The sequence below is a fragment of the Leptinotarsa decemlineata genome, unplaced genomic scaffold (assembly GCF_025532065.1).
Source record: "Leptinotarsa decemlineata unplaced genomic scaffold, Ldec_3_MD MMD2_tig00026336_RagTag_RagTag, whole genome shotgun sequence".
Lineage (NCBI taxonomy): Eukaryota > Metazoa > Arthropoda > Insecta > Coleoptera > Chrysomelidae > Leptinotarsa > Leptinotarsa decemlineata.
Window position 1 is genome coordinate 1130142 of NW_027412692.1, and position 25362 is coordinate 1155503.

At 34.8% G+C, this 25362-nt stretch overlaps 1 protein-coding gene across 2 annotated transcripts in view; it reads right to left on the minus strand.

Moving 5' to 3' along the window:
* LOC111505605 (KCNQ potassium channel) overlaps positions 1-25362 on the minus strand; it is a 204561-nt gene that overhangs the window by 59758 nt on the left and 119441 nt on the right. For both annotated transcript variants that reach the window (XM_074183370.1, XM_023160448.2), the window contains exons 6-7: positions 19379-19554; positions 11139-11399 (exon numbers count right to left, since the gene is read on the minus strand). In XM_074183370.1, coding sequence (XP_074039471.1) covers positions 11139-11399; positions 19379-19554 — 437 coding nt within the window. The remainder of the gene's footprint in view (positions 1-11138; positions 11400-19378; positions 19555-25362) is intronic.

Here is a 25362-nt window from a genome sequence, read left to right on the forward strand (position 1 = left end):
CCAAATCTATAGAACTTCTACGGGAACATTCAGTCTTTCTAGAAATATTTGAGCATACTTTCGATTTTTGGTCATGTCTCAAGAAAGTTGGCTATTTCACGACTGTTTTCTTGAACTGGCCATTTGAAGTATCTGGAATTTGGGAACGATTTGCCTTGCCAAATTGGTCGGGCCAAACATAATCAATCGAAAGGCTTCGATTCAAACCGGCACCATGTATTTGGGATTTACGCTGCTCCATATCGTGATCACGTCGGGGTCACCAATGTTATTATTTTAGAAGAATTGATCAACTCAAGCCAATAAATCCAATTTTGGTCAAGAAGAAACTTCATTGACGTTTTTACTAATTTTCAATCTTCAACCGACAAATCTTGTTTACAAAACAAATGAACAGAAAATAAACATACAGAATGATAAGTAATAAGGAAATATCCAGAGACAATATATTTAATATGAAGGTCCAATTTCAAAATAAGGTCTAGAATAAAAGATATAAAAAGGTGTTGATTGATCGAATAGGGGTGCTACAGCTGCATTACAACAGAATGTTAGGGTATGCCTTTTGTTAATATTCACCGTCAGTAGCTTCTTTATCCAGTTATCTGCTTCATAAAATAACGGTAGAACCATCAATCAGTACATGTTTCGAACCTTTATATCATCAGCTGATTATTAAAAAATCATGAAGAAAAAATTTCATAATGGGAAAAAGGAAATTATCACATGTTACCAATGAATGATTGGTTGCAATTACAATTAGAGTTAATCGAGAGCTGGCTCTGATGTAGTCTATAAATTTCAAGTTATTTCCTTGATTATTTATTCTCAACAAATATGACAACACAACATCGTTTCATTCTGACAATACCACAGTTAATTAATGCTGAATGAATGAATGAAAGTGGACCAAGAACTGTGCCCTGAGGAACTTCACAGTTTGTTTCGCCGTATTTTGAATGCATATGCATTTTGACAATTTGCCTGCATTCAGATACTCGAAATTTGAGCTGAGTGAGAGCTCTTATTTGTTATGTTAAGCTTCTGAAATAGTGTCTCATGACTCAGGGAGAGAACCTCCGGCATATCATTAAACATCGCGCTGGCAATGTCTCCTATATTTATTTCAGTACATAGGTTGTTCAAAAATGAAAAAATCGCATCCAGTGTCAACTTCACTAAGTTTTTATAATTTTCGTATTCGATTCCAAGACACTAAAGACGTTCGAGTGCGTAAAAAAACCTGTTCATTTAAAAACCTTACTCCATCAATCCAGCCACACTTTCTGACATAGATATATCATTAATTTACAGAAAGCGAATCAGTTTCATGACGTCAATAGTTCAAACTTTATTAATGGAATGAATATTATATAACCACCAGTCTCATCGTTGATCAATAAATGTTTCATTCACCAAGTATGTCTCGGCGAGAAACCACCCCAAAACTTTCTGATGAATCATTTCAATTTATATTTACAGTGACAGAATTACTTTGGAAAATCAGACGAAGAAACAAAGAAAGAGATATGTGAATTGTACCATATGAAAATCTGTGGTTTTGGATTTCTTAATTTTTATACAAAAAAAAATTTGGGAATCTTTCAAAATCCACAATTCCACCACTAACACGAGCGGATGGTGCAACTGCAACAACAGTCATAGAAAAAGCTGAATAATTTGCGTCCCATTCCACAGTCGATTTTCTGGGAAAAGCACCACCCATTATTCCCACACTAGAATCCACAATGCCGGAAATTACTTTTCGACAGCGTCTAGTCAGGCGAATTTTGAAACAGCTTAATATCAACAAGACGTCTGGCTCTGATAAAGTACCCTTTATCGTAATTAAAAAGTGCGCAAATGAACTCGCACCAGTATTTTGTAGACTTTTCAATCTGTCTTACAAGAAAGGGGTTTCTCCTTCTTGTTGGAAGATTGCTCGCGTTCAGCCTATTTCCAAAAAGGGCACGAATAATCTTTCAAATAACTATAGACCAGTCGCTTTGCTATCAGTGATATCAAAATATCAAAAGTCATGGAGAAAGTGGTAAACCACCATATCTTCAAATATTTGGAAGGATTCAACATCTTGAGCGATCGTCAATATGCCTTTCTGAAACAAAGATCAACTGGCGACCTTCTGTCGTATGTCATCCACATTTGGAATAACGCAATCGAGAAATATGGAGAGCCAAGAGCTGTTGCGCTTGATATTTCTAAGGCCTTTGACCGTGTATGGCAATAGGGTTTGCTGGCTAAACTTCGATGCTATGGCTTGTCAGATCATTTTTTGTACGGCTCTGCAGCTTCTTGAAAGAAAGTTCCCTACAAATGGCCGTCGATGGATATCTCTCGAATACTTTCACCATCAACGCAGAGATCCATATCGTCTCCAACCCTCTTTTTATTGTATATCAACGACTTATTGGAAAAAATCAAGAGTCCAATATATTGCTTTGCTGACGACAGCACACTTGTCTCGTCATTCAATTTGGATTCCAGGACATTGGTTACGGAGGCACATCTTCACCGACAGCAGGAGGTTCCATATCTTGATAAGAATCTAGAAGTGATTTGGAATTGGGGTAAAAGTAGCCACGTTCAATTCAATGCCACAAAAACCCAGGCATCGGTTTTCTCCAAGAAAATAAATGTCTCCGAACCGGATGTAATAATGTCAGGTCAGAAAATTTCGCTTTCTGCTTCGATAAATTCGTTGGAGGTTGAAATGGACATCAATATGTCCGCTGGAATTGCAGGCTGTTTCTCAAAAGCTAAGAACACTGTTCCGAACCAGAAAACTGTACACATCTTAGCAACTTTTGATGCTTTATAGGGCTCAGATCAGACCTTCTTTGGAGTATTGTTGTCATGTATGGAGTTTTGTCCTCAAACATACCCTGAAGTTGCTGGATTCCATTCAGAAAAGAGACATTGGAGACATATACTTTCATAGGAAGTGTTCAAGTTACTTGGCACATTAGATTCCACCAAGAGCGGTATATATCAGAAATACGCGACGGACTGTAGCTGCTCATCGTTTTGAAGTTCAACTCAGTACACTTCGAACTTCACTGTTCAAAAACTCTTTCATCTGGAGAACGTTTTTTCAAATGGATTTAATATCTCCAGCGATTCAAATCGCTACTTTCCCAGAGGCACCGCTCTGAGAGCACCTCAAGGATTTTTATGTAGTGCTTGTGTTTTATCCTTAAAAAAGACAGAAAACAAACAATCAACTTCAAAAATTATTTGCATACAAACATGTGAAGATAATTCAAATCTGAATAAAAAAAGCAAGGACCTGCTGCTGAACGTATTAGAAGCATCTGTATGGTATTAGCTAGGAAAGTAGTTGGTTTCTGGTATAAATTTGTCATATCCTAGTTTAAGGACGTTGTGAGGGGGAAATGTTCATAATTTCTTTGAAAATATTTATTTTTCGGGTCAGACTTATTTTTATTTCAAACAGATTCATTTTTTTCATTCTGTGAAGTATAAAATTTCAATGTTCCTTCGGGAAAAACAATAGCCCGAAAACTCAATTTAAATGAATGTTTTTCATTCGATTCAATTTGTAGAAATTTCTTGGAGCAGGTCAATTTAGACTTCGAAGTGTCGATTTTTCGGGTTCTGAGGTTTTAAAGAATGCACCGCCTTATGCCAGAGTTCACATTCTCTACTCGCGCTCTGTTAGACGACCTCTTTGTCAGGACCGTATCTAGTAAAATTGACGTATAAGCGTGTTTCAAAGGTTGTGTCCGTTTCAGTGTCATGTGTTTTTGTAGCTCCATATCTCAATAAATAGTCATTCTACTGATCGATAGAGATTTTTGTACTGTATACATTGATGCTATATATTTTTTCCAAATTTTAATTTCTTGCCTCTTTCCAGCTCATAACTATATGATTTTCGGATAATTTCAATTCAAATTGAACTACAGCGCTGCCGAAACAGTTCAAAAAATCAACCAGGCATCCTACAAATACATGAATTGAGTGTATATACAGAATATTTGGGTAGTATATGGTGTGCGTAAAAGAAACAGTTCTATCATTGATATCTTGAGACTGTAAGCTCTAACTCAAGCCACTGTGGCAAAACTTTCGTTCAATAGTTCCATAATATTTGACGACTATCAGATGTATATAAGCAGTATTTTGAACTATACCCTATTTAGTATCACGCCAACCGTAAAGTTCTATAGACAATAACGATAGATTGCAGAAGTCCTGTATTTACTAGCTTGTTCATTCCTTCAGGATTTTTTAGTTATCAACAGTCTAGTCAATAGCCTTTCTGCCGTATAATTTTGTCGTACAGTTCATAAAAATTTGGATTCAAGTTTTCTCTACTCTCTATTTCATAGGTGACTTTGAATCGGGACAATGAAAAATGTTTTTTCTGAAATAAGTCGTGAAATGACTGGATTGAATGATTCTGCAAAACTTTTAGTATTTCTGGGAGGGAAAAATGATTCAAAAAGTATCTATTTTATCATAAAATTCATCTCCAGTGAAAATGTGTCTGTAGACCTAATATAAACGCAGTGATAACAGAAAGAATAACCAGAAAACAATGAAATATTTCGAGGGAAATTCATGAAATATTTTTCAAGGTGCTTGAAAAACTTGATTCTTCACGTCATTCATCAATGTTGCAATTACCGGTTTTTGAGTTATTTTGAAGGAAAGATGATTTTTGTAACATTACAAAACTGAAAATTCCACTTTAAACCGATCGAACCCTCTGATCACATCACAAACCTATAAAATAACATGAGTTGTGAACTGGTCATGATTGTTTTCGAATGAAGCGGTGACTAGGGGGTGATTGTCACATTTTTTGTCGTTGACAAGATAGGGATCGACATAATTTTCGAACTTAGTCACTAGTTTTGATGCTACGGACTCCTCAAAAGCAAAATAAACCGTATGAAAATGTTTTACTCGCAACTGAATCGGAAAATAAACATAGTTTAAAAAATTAAAAAACACGCTTTTAAAGAACATCGAACTAAAAAGTTGATTTTTAAAAAAATAAGCTTTAAACAATAACGAACGAAAAATATTAGTATTATTGTGAAAAAGGCGACGGGCACAAAGCGCCCACGCCCACTACTATTTTTCGTTCGTTATTGTTTTAAGCTTATTTAAAAAGTTTTTAACTTTTTAGTTCCATGTTCTTCAAAAGCGTGTTTTTTAGTGTTTAAAACTATATTTATTTTTCATTTTTTAGTTTGGTATGCTATAAAAGCGTGTTTTTTAGTCTTTTTGAACTATATTTATTTTATCTAAACTTTGGGATCAATCAGCCGTATATTGTTCAGAAAAATGACCATTGATATTTTCCGATTCCGGAGAGGTAGCCTGAAAATCAGCTACCAAGCCCAAGGCAGCAAGCGCGCAAAGGATAGTTACAAATAAGGCAGCAGGCGCGCGTGTTAATAAAAAAAGTCTTTTTTCAAATGAAGAAATACATGTGAAGTGCGTTCGAATTATATCAAAGAGGTTATGCACAGGCCATCTGCCCACGAATTGTTTAAGCCATAATGTCCATCGTCTGCCCGCGAATAGATCAAGCAATAAAGTCGATAATTCTGTCAAACACAGATCCCGACCTTGAGAGTTACAAACAAACATACATACATACAGGTGAAGCTAATGTAAAGCGTGTAATGAAAACTTCATAGAATAAAGTTGGTTAGAATCAATCTATCCATTTTTGGAATTGTTATTACCGAAACATTTTTCATTACTAAGAAGGGGCGTCATCCATCCCAAGTATGAAAGTAACCCTCGGTATAGGGCCAACCTTGAAGTAGATAGACTATTGGACTATTCCATGCTGGTTTGGATTTTTTTCAGTAGCAATTCTAATCAATATTGGAGGTGATGTGGCCTCTAAAAGATCCGGGAAGTATTGTTTAGCAAATTACTAACGGGATTCAGGATTCAGAAGCACCGCTGATTTTGGTGAGAAAAGACTAGCTTCAACGTCTTGATGAGAAGTCTATTGGTAGTAGAAAAATCCGAAAATCATTTCAAACGAACAACAACATCATCAGAGAGTAGAGGTTTCATGGAATGATGAAGAATGGTTTACAAAAGTATCCAGTGATAGGGGTCATTTTGAACCTCCTAAGATGAAGCACGTGAGTCCTGTCAATTACCGTAAATTTCCCTCAACATTATATTCCTATCAACATATTAGCTACAAATCGGTCTTGTGAAATTGAAAGGTAAGTTTCATGTATAAAATAATTCCATAATACATACTGGTGAAATAATTAAACATTAGTCAGTGTTCCAATTTTGCCTCGATTTGTCCATCTTGCGATGAAACTCCAGGCCTGTTCATGTGGGAAACAACAAAAGAATAGTGCGGAGAGGCACTAAATAATTAATGAGGGACGCTTCGAGCTGAAATCCACAATGCCGTATCGTGGCACAATGCCGTATCGTGGCACAATGCAAGTTCATCTCATCACAACGACAATATTTTGGTTTACAGGATCGTCAGGAAATTCTTATATTATAGCAGCATTCAACAATCTGAAATTGATTCAGTCGTTGATTGTAATATTGTGTTTCAACCTCCGATGATTTGAGAGATGATAGATACCTTTAAAGAGATTGGGTTTGCTTGTGATGAAAAGAAAAAGAAAAAACACCCCTTATTTGATTTAGTTTCAATAATTTTACCTATAACTAGAATATTCTATTAGGCCGAAAAACCTCTTTTTTCGTTTTTTATTTTTTTTTCATTTCACGAAAAAAAAGCGTATCACTATGAAAATTTGAGCAATTGTACTATTTTTTATCACAAATTAGTAGCAATTTTTTTTTTGCGATAAGTTAATTCGCATTTTTCGAAAAAAAAAGTATTTTTTTCAAGTTAGTCACAAAGGTTTTTTTTTGGCCTGAACAACTTTCACACCGCTCATTTTTTTCGTAATTACATTACGAAAGTTGGCCAAAAAAAAACCTTTTTGACTAACTTGAAAAAAATGGTTTTTTTTTCCGAAAAACGCGAATTTCTCAGAAACTAATTAACTTATCGCAAAAAAAATTGCTACTCATTTGTGATAAAAAATAGTACAATTGCTTTAATTTTCATAGTGATACGCCTTTTTTTCGTCAAATGAAAAATAAAAAACGAAAAAAGTGTTTTTTTTGCGTTTTACTGGAAAATTTTGAGGTTATGTAAAAAAAGTATGGATACAAAAGTTATAGATTTTTTTATTATCTACAACTTTCACATTCAACTTTTTTCTCTAAAACAATTATTTTGTCCGCAAACCACGAAAAACTGTTTTTCACCCATTTTCACATCCATCCCTCCGCCCCTGCAAACATTCAGCTGTTGAATTTTTGCCCCAACATTACCGACTACCTTCCCAACCCATTCCCGTTGAGTTTACCCTGTAAGGAATTTTTCTGAAAAATCAGTATTTTTCAACATAGTACGCCTGGCCTAATACAGAATATCTCATGACAAACTGTTGATCTCACATTGGCGTGTTACTAAAATATCGTGGTCTAGTTTGTATTATCGATTAAATCATGAAATCATTTCTTTACTGTTGGTTTTGGAATTTGCGTGACTCTCCTGAGAAATTACCTCAAATATGTTTCAGTGTAGAAATATTTATGAAAAGAACTTTGTTCAAGAAAATGGATCGATAAGATGATATCTCATTTTCAGGATACAGCCGATTTATTGATATGAAAGAGTTTATGAGATCTAGAAACATGACGTTTCCATTATGCTTTATTATTTCCATTATTCTTTGAAACCCTATGAATATATGTTGAAAAAAAATCCTCGAATTTCATATTGAGGGAGACATCTGATACACCTACTATTCAGGATTCTCTCATATTTTTCCCAAATCAGAAGAACTTCCAAGAAATTTTTTCATTTTACTCAGTACAATTTCCACAAGGTTTTTCACGTGAAGCAAATGGAAACTACTATGAAAAGACTTTCAATACTATCTTCTCCTAACCAAAAACGTTCATGAGTCAAACAAAAACATCGCGAAATATCCACTTGATTTTTCTTGCAACTCATCTCAGCTTATTACCTTTGACAATCTGAAAATTAAACGAATCTGAATCTGCTGAAGTGGTCAAGATAAGAATGAAAAGTTCACCTAGAAGAGTTATATGTAATATGAACAACTTAAAAATCCAATAAGTCAGTAGAGAAAATCATATAGAAGCTTAAGTCTAGTGCAAAAATATCACTTTCATATAAAACATTTTCTGATAACTCCATTTTTTCATCTCGAACTTTCAACGTAAGCCTGATGTAACAAGCTCTACAACAGTTCACATCGGAAGTTCTCAAACTTATTTTGTCTACCACCCACTTCGAAAATTAATTATTTTCTAGCGCCCCCCAATTTTTTTTACTCTACTACATCTTGAGAATCACAATCGCAGTCATTATTTTAATAATTAAATTATGTGTGTCATGTGAAAATGAGACTTTCTGATGAGGGTAATGTAAAACACCATTTTGTAATATTAGGAAAACTTTTATTCATGTCATTAAAACAAACATTTTAATTTGAATTTTAAAACTAATCTAATTTTATGATTTGATAAACGAATTTGATGATTAACAAGTTCGTTAATATCAGGCTCGAATTTACTCAAAAACAGCCGTAAGTCACCGCGTTCGGTAATCTGCAACCGATTTCTCTTTTTAGTTGGCAACGTTGCCATAGCTTTAAATCCACGTTCACATGTGGGAATGCTATCAAAAAATCGTTGAACGATGGACCACAATCCAGGGTACAATTGCGGAATTGGCTTTTGTAGCCAAAATACTTGGTATCCAATTTTGAGTTTTATTCTTATTTCCTCGTTGGTTATCAGTTCTATGAGTTCTTCTTAGAGCTGTGGTGATACTACTGTGTTGACATTTGAAAAAGGATCCAAAACCCAGTCCGGTATTTCCAATTTTAAAATGTCCTGGAATCATTCTGCGAAATTACTGTGGAGGTTCTTCAAATGTTGGCAGTAAACAAGCGAGTCATCGTTGTTGAAGAATACTGCTGATAAATTAGGGAAATTGCGAAACTCACGTTTGCCAATATTATTCTTGCAAAAGATCAATTTGGCGACAAAAGCAGCAATGTCATTTTTTGTTTTAATCAAATTCAAGTTGTCACCTTGAAGTTGGAGATTGACATCACCAAATAATTTATACAGGTCTGTCAATTACGCAATATCATTCTTTGAAGTGATGAGGTTGTCGTGCCATTCTTTGTCTGTTTTCCAAGTAATCTATTATAGAGTCAAATAGATTGTGAAATCGATTCAGACAGTTACCTCTTGATAACCAACGCACTTCTGTGTGAAATATCAATCGATTGAAATCTTCATCACTACCAACACAAACCTGATTAAATAATTTGTCACTTAAAGAGCTGTTTCGGATTTTATTGACTGCTTTGGTGATATATTGCAGTGATTGAGAGAGGCGCCCACTCAAATTTTTCGCAACCAAATGTTGCCAATGAATGACACAATGTAAAGCGAGCTCATCTGGAATTTTATTTTTTAAGTACGTTATGAAGCCTTTGTGACGTCCTGTCATAGTCGGAACGTCATCTGTAGCAGCTGATATAATATTCTTCTGTGGAATTTTTTTCTCATTACGAAATTCCTACAGTGTATTATAGATTTCTCCTTTTGTATCCGTCTCTAAATTTTTGGCAAATATTTTCTCATTTTTAATAAACCTCACGTATGACAACAACAATGCTTCTTTGGTTGGTAAAGTGGACTCATTTAACTGAATTGAGAATTCAGAATGTTTTCAGCCATCTCATCAATTTGTATTTGCACGGAACTATTGCTCAAAGGAATTTTTCGGATATCTGCCGCTGGTTTATCTGTTTCCTGTTTAACATCTGTTTTTCCAGTAACCAGCTGTGGCCCCCATACAAACGACAACCCTCAGAAGCCGAAACTTGTGCGAGCTAAGGATTAACGAGGTCTCACCATTTAACGTGTGATTCCTAACAGCACAGTATTCCTATGGAGCACAATATTTATTACTTTTTATATTGCCGGTAAAATTAAATCCTCCCCAATAATGTGAGGTTTATCTGTTTGAGCAATTAGCATGGAGATATTGTAGGAAGCTCGGAGTCCGTCGTCGTCTTGCTTAAAAGCCGCTGAAAAAAGTTTTGACACAGTTGACTGAGCTGAGTGTTTCTCTTCCAGTTCTTGAAAATAAGTCACACTTTTGTCTTTTTTATCTGAATGCATTTTATTTGAATGATCTTGTAGCCTTTAGGGTTTCCTCATTTCATTCGAAAATGTTTTTTGACAAAGATGGCACACATGCGAAGATGGATTTGTGGGATTTTCAATAAATCCATATTTTACACATTCCGCGCTATACCGCCGTTTTTTCTTTTTTGTTTCCGACATAATTTTGTCTTTAAAATGCCGAAGCAAAGATTCGAGTATTAAAAACTTAATAATGACACCACTCACAGCATTCACCACCGCACGTACAGCACTTTACCTAACAGGTAGCTAACTAAATTCACTTGTTTTCGTAATATCGTCGAATGACATTACTAGCTGGATGGCGCGCGCGCTTTTATATGAGGCAGCGGGCGGGCCTAGTACTTGCGAAAATGGAGACTGGACACTTCACGCTTCGCATTGAAGCTTACCGCCATCTATACAGGTTGACAACTATCGGACAGGAAATAGTTACTAGTCCCTTAGATGGCATTACACGAGGGAACGCGCGTTAAGCGTAAAGGAGCGGCAGAGTTTGTGTTGAAAGCAAAAAAACATTATCAAAGTAGCCATCGCCCCCTAAACCGCTTCAACGCCCATCAATCTTCTCTGATAAATAAAATAAAAGTTCTGAAACATGTTCCTGAACGATTTTATCTTCAGCAGACCAATTTTCGTTGAGATTATCAGTGATTATGAAGTGATTTTTTCAAATCTGGATTGCGATATCTTGTGGTTCATTTTTCATCGCAAAATATTCATCATTATTATTTTGGTAGTGGAATGAAACAGTATCATTCAAATAATTTCCTCTCACCTTCTTAACAGGAATAGCTAGTAGTAAAAAAAATGCAACTTACGGCTGGAAGAGCGAAGAAAGAGATAGCGAATACGCTGAAACAAGAGGCAACTATTTTGCCCATCCACGTTCTGGGAACAGTGTCACCATATCCTATTGTCGTAACGGTGATGACACCCCACCACAAGGCATCGGCGTAGCTTGAAAAACTTCCAGTATTTTTTCCTCCGTCTTCTTCAACTGCGTCTTTCTCAGCTAAATACACGAAGTAACTACTGAAAATGAGACCCAAAAATCCGATGTATAACGTAGTGATCAGTTCCTGTAAATGAAAAGACAAATTTCAGTATTGAACAAAATTGATTTAATCACTTGAAAGTGAGAATGTTGATATTTCTAGTTAACCAGGATGGGCGCTGGTAGCCTAGATCCATTACACCCTTTCCCTTATATAAGAAGCAATCCATAGTAGTGGAAAACACAGTAAAACCTTGCAAATTACCTGGATAGTTGCTACGTTTCTGAAGAGGACTTCAAAAATTACTAACCAGTTTCATACATAACTGTAAGCTAGGTGGAATATCCGGTGCATGCGCAGTTTGTAACCACTACTACGTCTCAAACTGTCTACCACGAGAATTCTAAGCATGAATGTCTTTCAACGTGCTTACACAGTAGGTTCTAGTAAATACCTGCAGAAAAATAACTACTTCCCCGGCTAATACCACGCTGGACATTGAATTATATCCGATTGAGGTTAGTCTTGCAGAAGTTTTTAGTTCATTCAGCAGAAGGACAAAACTGTAATCAATCGAGTAGATTACCTTCAGACCGGTTTCGGAAGTAAACCTCTCGTTAGTGCAGGAGAAGTCCAACCCAACAAGCAGTGTTCCTGAGACTCAATTATTTTTTCAACGCGGTTCGACTGTATATATAAAACCTTCGTCTAAGGGAGAGATTGTTAACTACTATCAGTTTTTTTGAAGGTGATTGACAATGTTTCATGATGAATTTCACTAGTTCGGACTTCCATTGTTTATTATATAAAATGATTTGAAATCCCTGAAACAAATAAAAGAGAAGAATTGAAAATGAATAGCTGAAAATAACAATTATATTAACCAAAATAAACCTGAAATGAAATAATAGTGAAATAAAATACAAGTGAAAATAGAACAATTGAATAAATTAAAATAAAGAAATGAAAAAGGAAATAAAAATAAAAAGTGGAGAGATTCCAAGTCACGTTAGTTCACGACGTTTTGGTGAAGAGGACCGACACTAAGTGGGAAACATCTGTATACCGAAAACCCACTCATACGGGACAGTATCTGAACCACGAATCCAACCACCATCAATCGACTAAAAGAGAAGACTCTATTAGACCGTGCTTTTGGGCTCTGTAATACGAAGGAAGGTCTTGAGAAGAAACTAGACATCATCAAAAATGATCTTCAACGGAATGGCTACTCCAAAGCGATGGTAGAAAAGACTTTGGCTAGAAGACAGCAGGAGCCTCGCAAGGAAGAGAAGCCGTCACAACCAGTGCTTGCACTTCCCTACATCAGAGGATTATCGGAGAAGATAAGGAAGAATTGGTTCCAAGTACAACATCAGAACCTGCTTCAAATCCGGTAACACTATCCGTAGCAGCCTCACAAAAACCAGGCCACCAAACGCGGACTGCGATTCCAAGAATTGCATTTACCGGATACCCTGTGAGAGTGGAGAATCCTCTATTGGTGAAACTAAGAGGCCATTGAATGTTCGCATTGCCGAGCACAAAAAACACACACAGCGAGGGGAAACCAGCAAATCAGGAATAGCAGACCATGTTTGGACCCATCAACACAACATCGAGTGGTCCCAAGCTGAGATCTTGCACAGAGAGGATCATTGGTTTACGAGAAAATTCAAGGAAGCCGCATACATGTTGTCCAACAACGTATTCAGCCAAGCCAGCGTAGAAATACGCAACATATGGAAACCCATCATCAAGCGAAATGGCCAACTTCCGCCAAAACGGTCATCTCCCACGGAACCAGTGAAGCGGAAAATGAAAAGCGGGGTTAACTGAAAGTACTCGAACGACCTAGAAATAGTTATCTCTCGGAGGAATCAGTCCAGTCATCACCCTAAGACGATTGTAGATACTAACAATCGAAACGTCGTGAACTAACGTGACTTGGAATCTCTCCACTTTTTATTTTTATTCCCTTTTTCATTTCTTCATTTTAATTTATTCAATTGTTCTATTTTTACTTGTATTTTATTTCACTATTATTTCATTTCAGGTTCGTTTTGGTTAATATAACTGTTATTTTCAGCTATTCATTTTTAATTCTTCTTTTTTATTTGTTTCAGGGATTTCAAATCATTCTATATAATAGACAATGGAAGTCCGAACTAGTGAAATTTACTATCAGTTTTATTTCGAGAACAAATCTTCATTGATTGATTTCAGCATTATCCTGCTGGTGGATGAATTAAAAACATCTGCAAAACTTATTTCTGTGAGGTATCGTACATAAATGTTTGTCGGATATAATCCAATGTCCAGCTTGGTATTTGCCGGGGAGGTAGTTGTTTTCCGGCAGGCATTCACCAGAAAATACTATGTAGATACGTTGGGAGAGATGTTTTGAGATTTCATTTCGAAATATTAATTATCTTATAATAATGAAAGGTTGAAGTGGAACATCTGGCTCAGAATAAATCTAAAATTAATAATTTGGTTGGTAAAACGCACGTCAGGAAGAGTATTGAATAATAACTTTGATACTTCGAAAGTTCCTGTCACAATGAAACCATACGACGTTATCGGTTTAGACCCTTATCGTGAAATAAGTTCACTAAACTCCAACTTTTGGTCAAAATCAGCCCTAGGTCCTTGATATCATTGCATCTCTGTAGATATGAAACGTTAATTGCATACGGAAATTTATAAATATTCTTTTTTCGGGCATAGCTCATAGCTTCACACTTCATGAAAAAGGTTTCAATTCATCACAGCTATAACAAGTAACCAAAGAATTCCAACTGATAGGTACTGAAGATTTATACAATTACAAAAAATAGTTTTGAGTCATCTGCAAAACATAGCCGCTCACATTTCACACTCCCACATAAATCATCAATGATCAGTAAAAACAAAAAGGGCCTAAGTTGGAGCCCTGAGGAACATCAGAAGTAGCTAAATATGTTCTAGACTCGTAACCATTGTAAAAAACAAATTACTTTCTACCTGAATATCCGAATATTTTAGTCTGGTTATTCAGTATTTCTGATGATTTCATTCATTTCAAAATTAATTTTCTCTTCCTATGATTTCAAATTTTTTCGAACAACATTCACCGAGAAACACTGCCAACCACATTCGAACAAATACAGACTATATATTACTAATATGTAGCGCCTCATCATAATCAAAATGGTGGCCTGGAAATAAATGGATCGGAAAGAAATAAACCATTTCTGGTCAGCACGATCCGCAGACCTCAGTCCCTTAGAGGCGTGGTCAACCGAGAGAAACCAGCGACACCTAACAACATGAAAGATAAAGTTATAGAAGATTTTCGTCCTATTACAAGATCAACTTCAATTGCAGTTCGAAGAGAAATTGTGGATGGACTTAACATCTAGGAATACTGAACTCTAAATGTAGCATCGTTTGAACATTGCTGCGATTCAAGCGAATACAAGTGTATTTTGTTCCAGCATTGAATAACAATATCTTGAATGTATTTAGTTTGGGATACAAACTGTTCGGTCGGTAGCCGGTCCGTTCGACGTTGGTCCTTTGTTCACTCACTCAATCGATTTCACTTGCTATCGTCTAATCCGTGTTAGGAATCATACGTTAAAAGGTAAAACCTTGTTAGTCCTTAGCTCGCACAAGTTTCGACTTCTGAGAGTTGTCGTTCATATAAGTGCGACAGCTGGTTAACGGATTTTAAAAGTTATTTTTTTCGTGTAATTCAATGTTTATATGAAGTAGCTATCTCGAGAAGACTTTTCTTCCAGTTTGTGTCTGAAAGTTGTTTATTTGCATGATCTACCATCCATGCATAGAGTTACTTATTTTCAAATTGATTACTTCCTTCCTTCAATTTTTGGAAGATTCCTACGTTTTTTTTTGTTTCAAGATGGAGAAAAGTATAAAATCAAAACTTTTTTTTCCAAAAAATTCGAAATAACTACTCTCATTTCCATTTTTACATAACAAAATATGGAAATTAAATCATTACATTTCATAATTGCCTATACATTTTCAATTATAACTGATAATATATTTACACTGACCCCAATGAGAGACGACAATATTTTTCATTTTATTCTGGAATGGAGTTTAGAAAAACAAAAGCTCAGGTGGACTTCATTTTATTTTTGATGCATTTATTGAAATTTTATCCACAGTAAAATCTGCAGTGGAATGTAAAAAATGTTGCAAGCTCAAAAAGGAGCTACCTGAACCGTAATCTCATGAATGATGTGTTTTTTCATCGCCTGCGTATACAAAAGAATTCTATGCTAACAAACTAAATTGTGTTTTCCAAAGGACTCATGCGTTATTCAAGTCGCAACAGATAGTTATGCATGAGTTGGGTCAAAAAAGGGAATTCTTTTTCATGAAGTATGGGTACGTGTAATTCGTTTTGTTTTATCCTGCAAATCTCATTTTCTCCAACTTTTATATATCCTGAAGTGGAACATCAAGTGAACAGAAAGTTCACTGTTGGTCCTTCACTTTTTCAACAAAAACCTAGAGAAGTTCATAGTTTCCAGTTACAATTCACGAATTTTTGTCAATATTCGAAAAGGTTCATTTTTTTATTATGTGGGGCCAACTTTGTGATGCTGAAAGAATTATACTTTTCAATTCAATAATTGATCCATTATATCATTGAAATGAGAATGAAATTGATATCCTGGAGAAACTTCACATTTTTCTGCGATACTTTCAGTATCGGCTATGGCTATGGGTTACCCATAGCCATTCCTTCACGCTGTTCATAATATGAGCCATTATATTGAAAACAATTTTGATCCATGCAAAGCTTGGTGAGTTGAATGTATTCTTCAACAGCTTCATTTGCTAAGTTGTTCGATTTCAGAAGATCCTCAAACACTCTAGAGCTTGTGATATTGGGACGCTTGGAAATAAGGAACTCACATCGAACGATACCAATAATTCGCCTTCTCCTAATTTAATATCTTTTATTTTCTCTATGAATTCTTGTGAGTTTTTAACACTCCCATCGGTTGGGCCAATCGGGAGATTTTCAAGTTATTTTGTCAACCATTTAGCGATATTATACGAAGGCGAATTAATTGCTGAGACCATTGGTCGCATCGATTTTCCAGGTTTGTGTATTTTTGGTAACCAATATATCTTTGGTACTGTGGGATTTGAAAGTTGTAGCCTCCTGTTTATAGTAATCCCAAGTTTATAGTAATCCCATATGAACTCCAATACACGAGAGGGTTTCAACAGATATTCGATAAAGTAAATATGAAAGTTGCATATAAAACTTCTCATAAATTGCAACAGCTTCTTGGTAATCCAAAAGATAGACTAGAAAACACAGAAAGGTCGGGGATTTACGAAATCAGTTGTCAGCATCGGCCAGAGCCGACGAGCGATTAAAACCCGCTTCAAGGAGCATTGTGCACACATGAAATACGGAAGGATAGAAAAATCCAGTGTCGCCCAACATGCTCTAGACAAGGACCACAGAATTGGTGGAAACAATCTGAAACTGATTAAGCATGTGCATGACACCAGGCTACTCGATGCATGTGAGAGTCTAGAAATAGCAAAATGTAAAAACAGCATGAATGGCGATATGGGACCCATCCCGTTAAGCCTGCTTTTGAATCTTCTGTTAGGAAGAGAATAATTACTAAGAACTTGCAGGTAGTTAATTACCGAGAAATTCCATATTGGATTTCAGGTATACAACCTCAGGTAACAAATTTTAGTATATAAGGACTAACCAGACTAGATACAGGTATCAATTTTCTTCTCCTGAGGATGCTAAGTTTGTTGGCGAAACGCGCCAACAAACTGGGTTAACTAGTTTCATAATCCTATGCAGTAATTTTATTTTCATATTGCTGCTCGAGTTCAACCCATTATCAAAAATTGTAATATGAAACTTCCAAAAAAACCGTAGACCATCTGCGTTACTATCAATTACAACCAAGTTGATGAAGAAAACAGTTAATCAACATACCCTGAACATTTGAAATGCTTCAACATTTCAGGCATTATCAATATGGTGTCCGAAAGACAGAAACATGGTGAGTCACGAGCTGTTACGCTAGATATTCCCAAGGCCTTTGACCATGTCTGGTTACAGAATTCACCAATTGAAACTTGATGATACGGCCTTTCAGATCGTCTTTGTTCATGCATGGCTTTTCAGCATTCTCAAAGATCAAGTAGTCATTGATGGATTAATTTTTGGATTCATTCATCATCAACGCTGATGTTGTCCATGAAACCAAATATCTATGATATATTTGTATTATATTTTGTTTTGGTAATGAATTTCCCAAACATCAACTGCCAAAGCACATATTTAGTGACACCGAGAGGTTTCACAAACCATTCCTCGAAAATATTAGCTTCCATGTTCTTATAGTCAACATTGCAGTCCTCAATATTTTACTTCCTCCGCAATACCCAATGATTAGTCGCAATCCTTTGTTTGCAGGCATGTTAGGCGTACACATTTTAGGACCATCAGTCCACCCTCTCGTAACTGTAGTGAGTGTCATACCAAGTTTCGTCCAAATAGAATATTTGCCGTTGTTCTTGTGTAAATTTTTTTTTATATTGTTACGCAATTCCACTATTCTTCTGTTTTCCATAACTGCTTGACGTTTGTTTATTATTTTAAATCTGAATCCTACTTTATTTATCCGTTATGGCCGGAAGTACCAAATTTCTTCCTTATGATTTCAGTTGTAGGAATCTTATTGCTTTTGTAACAGTCATATATTGTTTTATTCAATGATTTTATTAGATGAACGTCTGAAGGTTTTAGTGATCCTGTATCACATCGCGTTTTGCGTTCATAAGTTTTGTTTTTGACTATTTTACGTACAGTTGAAAAAGGAATGTCGGTCAAATCTGATGTTGCTTTTAATATTCTGTTTTCCCCGAAACCAATTTTGAGATGAATATTTATATATACATTGAAATATACTATCTGTGTTTCAATATTCAAATGCATCCAAATCTCATTCACTGGTATCTCTTTTTCGCATTGTTCACCATCGCTATTGGAATCACTACACTGGAAAAGTCTGCGTTGTTATCACATTCGTTATTACTATTAGTACTTGTCCAAGAACGCCTCATTTCAAACACCAAGCACCAATATCGAATTTCAATACTCAAATCACGATCAGTTCCGGAACTAAACACGACGACGATAATCATCCCCGCATTTCCCGATTTCTATTCTTCACCGTAACATGACTTCGAATTTATTTTTATGACTCTTCAGCCAATCATAAAACTTTGTTAGTGAAAATTATCCAATACGAACTGCCAATTGTACAGTCCACGTGGACTACTTCGCAGCCGGTTCATTTCTATGTATTGGTTTTTTTGGCCTTGGGTCTTTACTTTTCAGATTGTATATCTGTGATTTCCATCTGTTTGTAAAAAAATGCAATATACATCACTATGCTGACGACACGCAGTTATATTTCTATTTTCCACCTCGTGATTCTATATCCATTAAGTCAAATATCGATAACGATCCCCAGGCCATCTTTGACATTTCTACAGCCCATAGGTTCAAGTTCAAATCTAATGAATCTGCAATGAGTTGAAGAAATAGTTTTAGTCATTTCCAAACACAAATATTCCACCTTCAGCCGTTGCTCCTCGTATATTACACCCAAACATTATAATCAACAACTCTGTGATTTTCGATCTCATACAATTGAAAATAAAAAAAGACTATATACCTACTCAACTGTCTAGTCTCTTGTCCGTTGCCGACCTCGGCAATACAGAAATACAGAATTTTCAATACAGAATACAATACAGAATTTTCTATTGTTATTGTTCAATTATTGCTATTTTCAGGTTGAGTTGAAAAACACCTTTGGCTGATACTCCGCTTATTCACCTTTATATTGAGAGTTGTTTTTTTCTTCTGTCTGTTTAAATTGTGCTATTTATGGTGGATGAAGACGTATAATTATTTAGGTATACTTAGTTGCTTCATTTGCAAATTTGTGAAACTCAAATAGCATGCGTGATATATGATGAATGATTACCTGTCGATGGATGAACACCACGGATCCAAGCAGCCTCCAAGTACCTCCTTGTCGATCAACGTGAAGCATACGAAGAATTTGTAAAAATCGAATTCCTCGTATAGCAGAAGTTGCAAAAACTTGACCATTGGAACCCAATGTGAGAACTACAATTGACGCTACTACCACTATTAAATCTGGAAAATAATATAATAGTCAATGAGTTTTTCGAAAGAACGGTAGCAGCTTGAGTGTTCAGCAGCTTGAGGTTTTGTGTTGAGAATTTCTACTGATTTTTCAATTAAAACAAAAAAAAAAAATTATGCTTTCGTAAGATCCATTTTTGAATATTGTTCGGTTATATTGGACCCATACTATAATGTGAATATCAATTTGATTGAGAATGTTCAAAAGAAATTCTTAAAGAATTTCAATTTGATTGAGAATGTTCAAAAGAAATTCTTAAAGAAATGCGCTTTTCACTTTAGTATTCAACGAAATGAATATGAGTACAGTCAAATCTTAACCAAGTTGAATATAATATCATTGAAAGATAGGAGAATTTTTATGAATCTAGGAATCATTTGCATATAATGGCATAATATTATTCAATACGTTGCCTCAAGATAAGATTTGCATATTATACAATTTAAAAAACAAATAAAGGAGCTATTAACTTATAAGGGATATTATAGCGTAGAAGAATTTTTAGAACGGGATATGCTGTTATCGTGATTATTGCTTTCACTGCATTTTTTTCATCCTACTTAAAGATACATTTACTTTTATGTATTTTTATATATATATATATATATATATATATATATATATATATATATATATATATATATATATATATATACACATATATATATATATACACACATATATATATATATATATATATATATATATATATATATATATATATATATATATATATATATGTATAGTTGTATGTGTATGTGTATTTGTTTTATTTTTTATATATGTATATAGTTAAGTACCTGTCTTAAGTGTCCGATCTATGTTATACTGTGGACCGTTATTATTGTTTTATATAATTTCCATATTTTTATTAATGACATGTTTTATATCATGTAAATGATCGAAAAGACGAATAAAGTTATTATTATTATTATAACATAAGTTTCCTCCTCAAATTAATAAATAGTGAGATGATAAACTGTCCGAACTATTTCATATCAAACAAAAAGATACGAGAAAGCCTGATATTTTTCATATAACTTTTTTCCATACCAATTATGCTTCGAACAGTCCGAATCCTTGTATTCTGAAGCTGAGAAATCAATATCATAATAACTTAGATCTTTAATGTATCACTTCAGGTCTTTAAAAATCAATTGAAAATATTATAGCGTTTTCGAATCTTTTCTTGTATCGACTGGTGGAGAGAAAATTCCTCTCGTCTTGATGAGAATATCTTTTTTGTCTTTGGTGTATAGAATTTGCAATAAACGTTAAGCATAGTGTTTTTTCAAATATACCGATTTGAAATTTCAAACCTGAATGATAAAAACAGCTGGTAGGTTTTCAAAATGAATTTAAATACTTGATACTCAATAGGATTTGGAACATGCTGCGTTAACAATCTCTAAAAAGACACCAATTTGGTACCTATATCTCGAAAAAAACTATATTCAATCGTTGCATCAGATTCATTTGATTATCAATGATGGTGATTGTTTACTGATTGTGAAAAACTCTTAATTATTATATTTTAATATAGGTACACAAGAAACTGTACAGTGTGTGTCATATCCAGTTTCCATTAAAAGTTTTAGATGACCGAGTAAGTTTTTAAAAAAATGTTTAGCATATTGCATTGCATTGCATTGAACTTTTTTGAATTTTTTTTTAATAAATATATAGAGTGTACCCAGTACAAGATTGGCAAATCGAACATATATTGTTTTTGAAAGGAAGGATATATATTGCTTGCATAATTGTATTTCATTAGAAAATTACTATTGAAATTATATCGGATTATATAGCGGTTAAGAAGTAATATCGAAAAAATAAATGTAATAATCCCAACAATTTCAATGAAAACTCATAAAAGTTAATTTACTCATGGAAATGTTTTGGATATATATTTCTCAGTGGTTACATAATATAAATTATTATTTTAATTGACTTCACTTCTGCAATATAATAATGATATGACTATTCATTATTAGATAAGGATACGAAGGAAGCAGGTTTGACCACATGCCATAACATACAATGAACGATAATTAGACAAACAAGAAAACAGTTCCACTCCTTGAAGATAACAAAAACCAATGTCGAAATATTGAAAAAACACTGTCGTTCTCCTCGATCGCAAAACGCCGTCCTTCTATGGATCTCTTCAATCTTGGGAAAAGAAAAGAGTCACAGGAGGCCAAATCTGGTGATTATGGTGGGTGAGGCATGATCACGATGTTGCTTTTGGCCAAAGAAATACAAACAAGCAATGATGAGGTGCATTATCGTGATGCGAAAGTCATGAATTGTTTTTCCACAATACTTGACGTTTTCTTCGTATTGCTCACAAGCAGCGCATAACTTCAACAACCACAGTAGAATACTACAACCAGTAGGCTCTCTTATCACGTGATCCTCCCGAGTTGCCGGGGACCTTCAACCGCTCTTAGGATGAGATTCTCATCCAACGCGTTCAGTGATGTAGTATCGAAGGATTTGTCGGTGCAACGGACATCGGATTAGTTACAATAAACGGTCGGAAATTGATATTGTGTTTAGCTTATTTGTTGTTGTTATTATTGTTTTTAGATTTTGTGGTTGGCTGTAAGTAATTTACTACAAAATATTCTATAATAACCTTAAATTTCGTTTTTATATGAGCGCACGCCTATGGTAAAAGAACGAAATTGGCTCCGCACTTCGTTTAGAGGTCACCGAGAACTTTATGAATTCATGAATGAAAGTAGTAGGAGTGTACTCACTGGACATTGGACATTGGTTTCGATGTCATAACCATATTAGTCCAGTCATTTGATGTTTTATCTGCGGAAAAATTCCTACTGAGCTGAATTTTGGTATACACCTTCATTATGACGTTTTAATGAATATGTGAAAAATAGAGATTGATATCTTGCTAGCTAAAAAAAATTATGAGGGTCAAAGGTCACGAAAATAAGTTTTTCGGGAATATCTCGCGACCTACGGATTGGTTAATAAAGGTTGATATAAAAATTATTCCTCATACGATTATCTACAAAAAAGGTATCTTGCATTTTTCTGTAAAGTCAACCGTTTTCGGACTAGAGCGCTGAGAAAGCGACTACATTATGATGATGCACTCGTTTCCGCACCACCTTTGAGGTAGAATGCAAGGCGCGTTTTTTTACATGGTTTCCTCCGTAGGCATAATCCATGTACCGTGATGAAAGATTTTTTTTATGCTCATTAATTTTTTATTCGTACATTTGTGCAATGTGTTGGATATGGACTTAATTCGTATTGTAAATATTCGTTTATTCGTTATTTACACTAATTCGTTGAAATAGCAATAACGGATCGATGTTAATATACTCAGGGCTCTTCTTGGTATCGTTTGACGGCCGCAATACTCAAATTGTTCGTATAGTTTTTACGATGATTACTGTAAACATTTACAAATGTCACAGTATTAAAATATTCAATGTTACCATCACTTCTAGCGACACTAGCATTTTTTAATGTTTTTAGACCACGTCTAACTGTTACTACTTCACCACTAGATAACGATTCATTACATATGAAACATTTATCACTCATTATGAAAACTGTTCAAGAGCACAAAACTACGAAAATATCGTCTTTAACACTCAAGAAATATTTTTCAACTGAGCTCAAATATAAGTATATTTGTCTCAAAACGCCCGAGATAATTTGAAAAAATACTCTCTTGATATTACTGTTGAATTGTTTGACTAATTATTGTTTATTGTTTGTTGTGACGTGTGGTCAAAGCTATAACTTTCATTTCAATACCGTTCTTCCTCTCCATGTGTGTCACCCGTTCAACATTAACTTTCTCAATGGATTCAAAAGTGCAGACACATGGTTTGCATCAGTACATAGCAAAGATGAGAAACACCTAGTTGTTTCCGTTAGATCGCCTTGGATTAGAAACTATGCGAACTATGGTTAAGAATATTTATTAAAAATCAATATAGAGATGATTCGAAGAGAAAGAGGTAACCTAGTGCTGGAGAGAAATGTTCATATAAGATATATCAAAACATTTGCAAGTATTTTCAGTAAATTTCAATTTGGTATAAATAAAAAACCGTTTCCCTTCCCTTCTCCAAATGCCAACTGAAAAATATAATAAAGGCCCAGTCGTAAGCAGTATCATCAGTCACAAATGAATTTTTGTCCATTTTGTCACACATTTTCCGCAAAATGGAACACGGCAGGTCCCTATGTCATTATGTTGCGACCATCTGCTTGTTTTTTCATTTCAGTTTTATTGACATACTTGAGCTTTCTATGCCAGGAAAAGGGTTATTATGCGAAAATTGTCATTCCAATTTGATATTTCTGAAAGAAAGAAAACAATAAGGAAGTTATTGGATGGCATGCTCTTCCAAACTTACGGCTCATGAATGAATGGGTTCGACGAGAAAGTTCCTCTCAAAATTTTATTTATAATGCTTTAAGAGAACTCTCAATATTTATTATATCGATCCTGCCACTGTTTTAATAGTAGTTCGTATGCTATATTAGCAGATCGGTAGCCGGTCGGTTCGATGTGGGTGCTTTGTTCACTCACTCAACTGACCACCGTGTTGGTCGGTGGTTCAAGCTGCAGGCCGAACGATCGGTTTTCACGTGTTATTGTCCAATCCGTGTTAGGAATCACAGGTTAAAAGGTAAGACCTCGTTAGTCTTCAGCTCGCACACTTCTGAAGATAGTTGTTCGTAAGGGTGTGACAGTTGGTTGACAGAAAACATATTCTAAACATATTTTTGAGCTCAGGGATGTCTGAAAATGTAATATTGCTCTTGATTTGAACTTAATATAGTGGTAGTACTTAATTGAAATCAGAGGTATAATTTTTTTACAAGCTTTCCAAGCAACTTTTTGAGCTTGTGGTGTTTTTTCGTTTGATGAATCTCTGCCCAGAAATTTCAATTTTCTGTTAGTAAGTTGCTATTACCTTTTTGCTATTCCTTACTTTTATCTTTTCCACCAAACAAAATTGGAAATGATCATTCAGGGATCACATGTAAGAAAATAAAACGCACATCTTTCCTTAGTCTCTAGAAGATTCTCAAAGATTCGCATAAGGGAAGCGACTGATTGGCAGTTAAAAAGAGAACTCCTCATCATTTCATTTTTCTAGGTGAAAAAAATATTTTATATTCATTGTGACTCAACTGTGCGGCTTGCAATATGTAAGATGTTAATTCAAGAATACGGTTTTTCCTACAACTACTTACTTTAGAAACACTTTATTCCGTTATTGATTTTTATTTTTTTATTATAAATTCTTGTTAGGAAATTAATTTTTCACAACTCTCTTATCGCGCAGGCGTTCAAAATATCTATCTGCTTGGGTTTTTATGTTAATTTTATTTCATTTTAATTTCAACTTAGAATTTTTGTAATTTTTCTCCGCATATCATCGAAATCCCCTCTTCTCACGAAAAGAAAGTTTATTGCTGAAAAAACAGGGCCCAAGTGGTTGACCTTTCTTGGCTAAATTTATGACCCCGACCAGTGGTGATTTTTCAAGAGTTACTGGGAACAGATTTTTTCATAGCAGATGCATTCATTCTGTTCTGAGATTTCGACCAAGAATCAGTCTGTTCAGGGATTTCGGCCGGGAACTAATCCTAATTTCTATTCTCCTCGCCACGAAGTTACACTGTTATTTTTTTGTTCGTCGTTTTGTTGGTGTTATTATTGAATTTCATGATTTGGTTTAATTAATATTCACTTATCACCAGTCACGACACAAGCCTAACGAACTTGAACCTGAATGTAA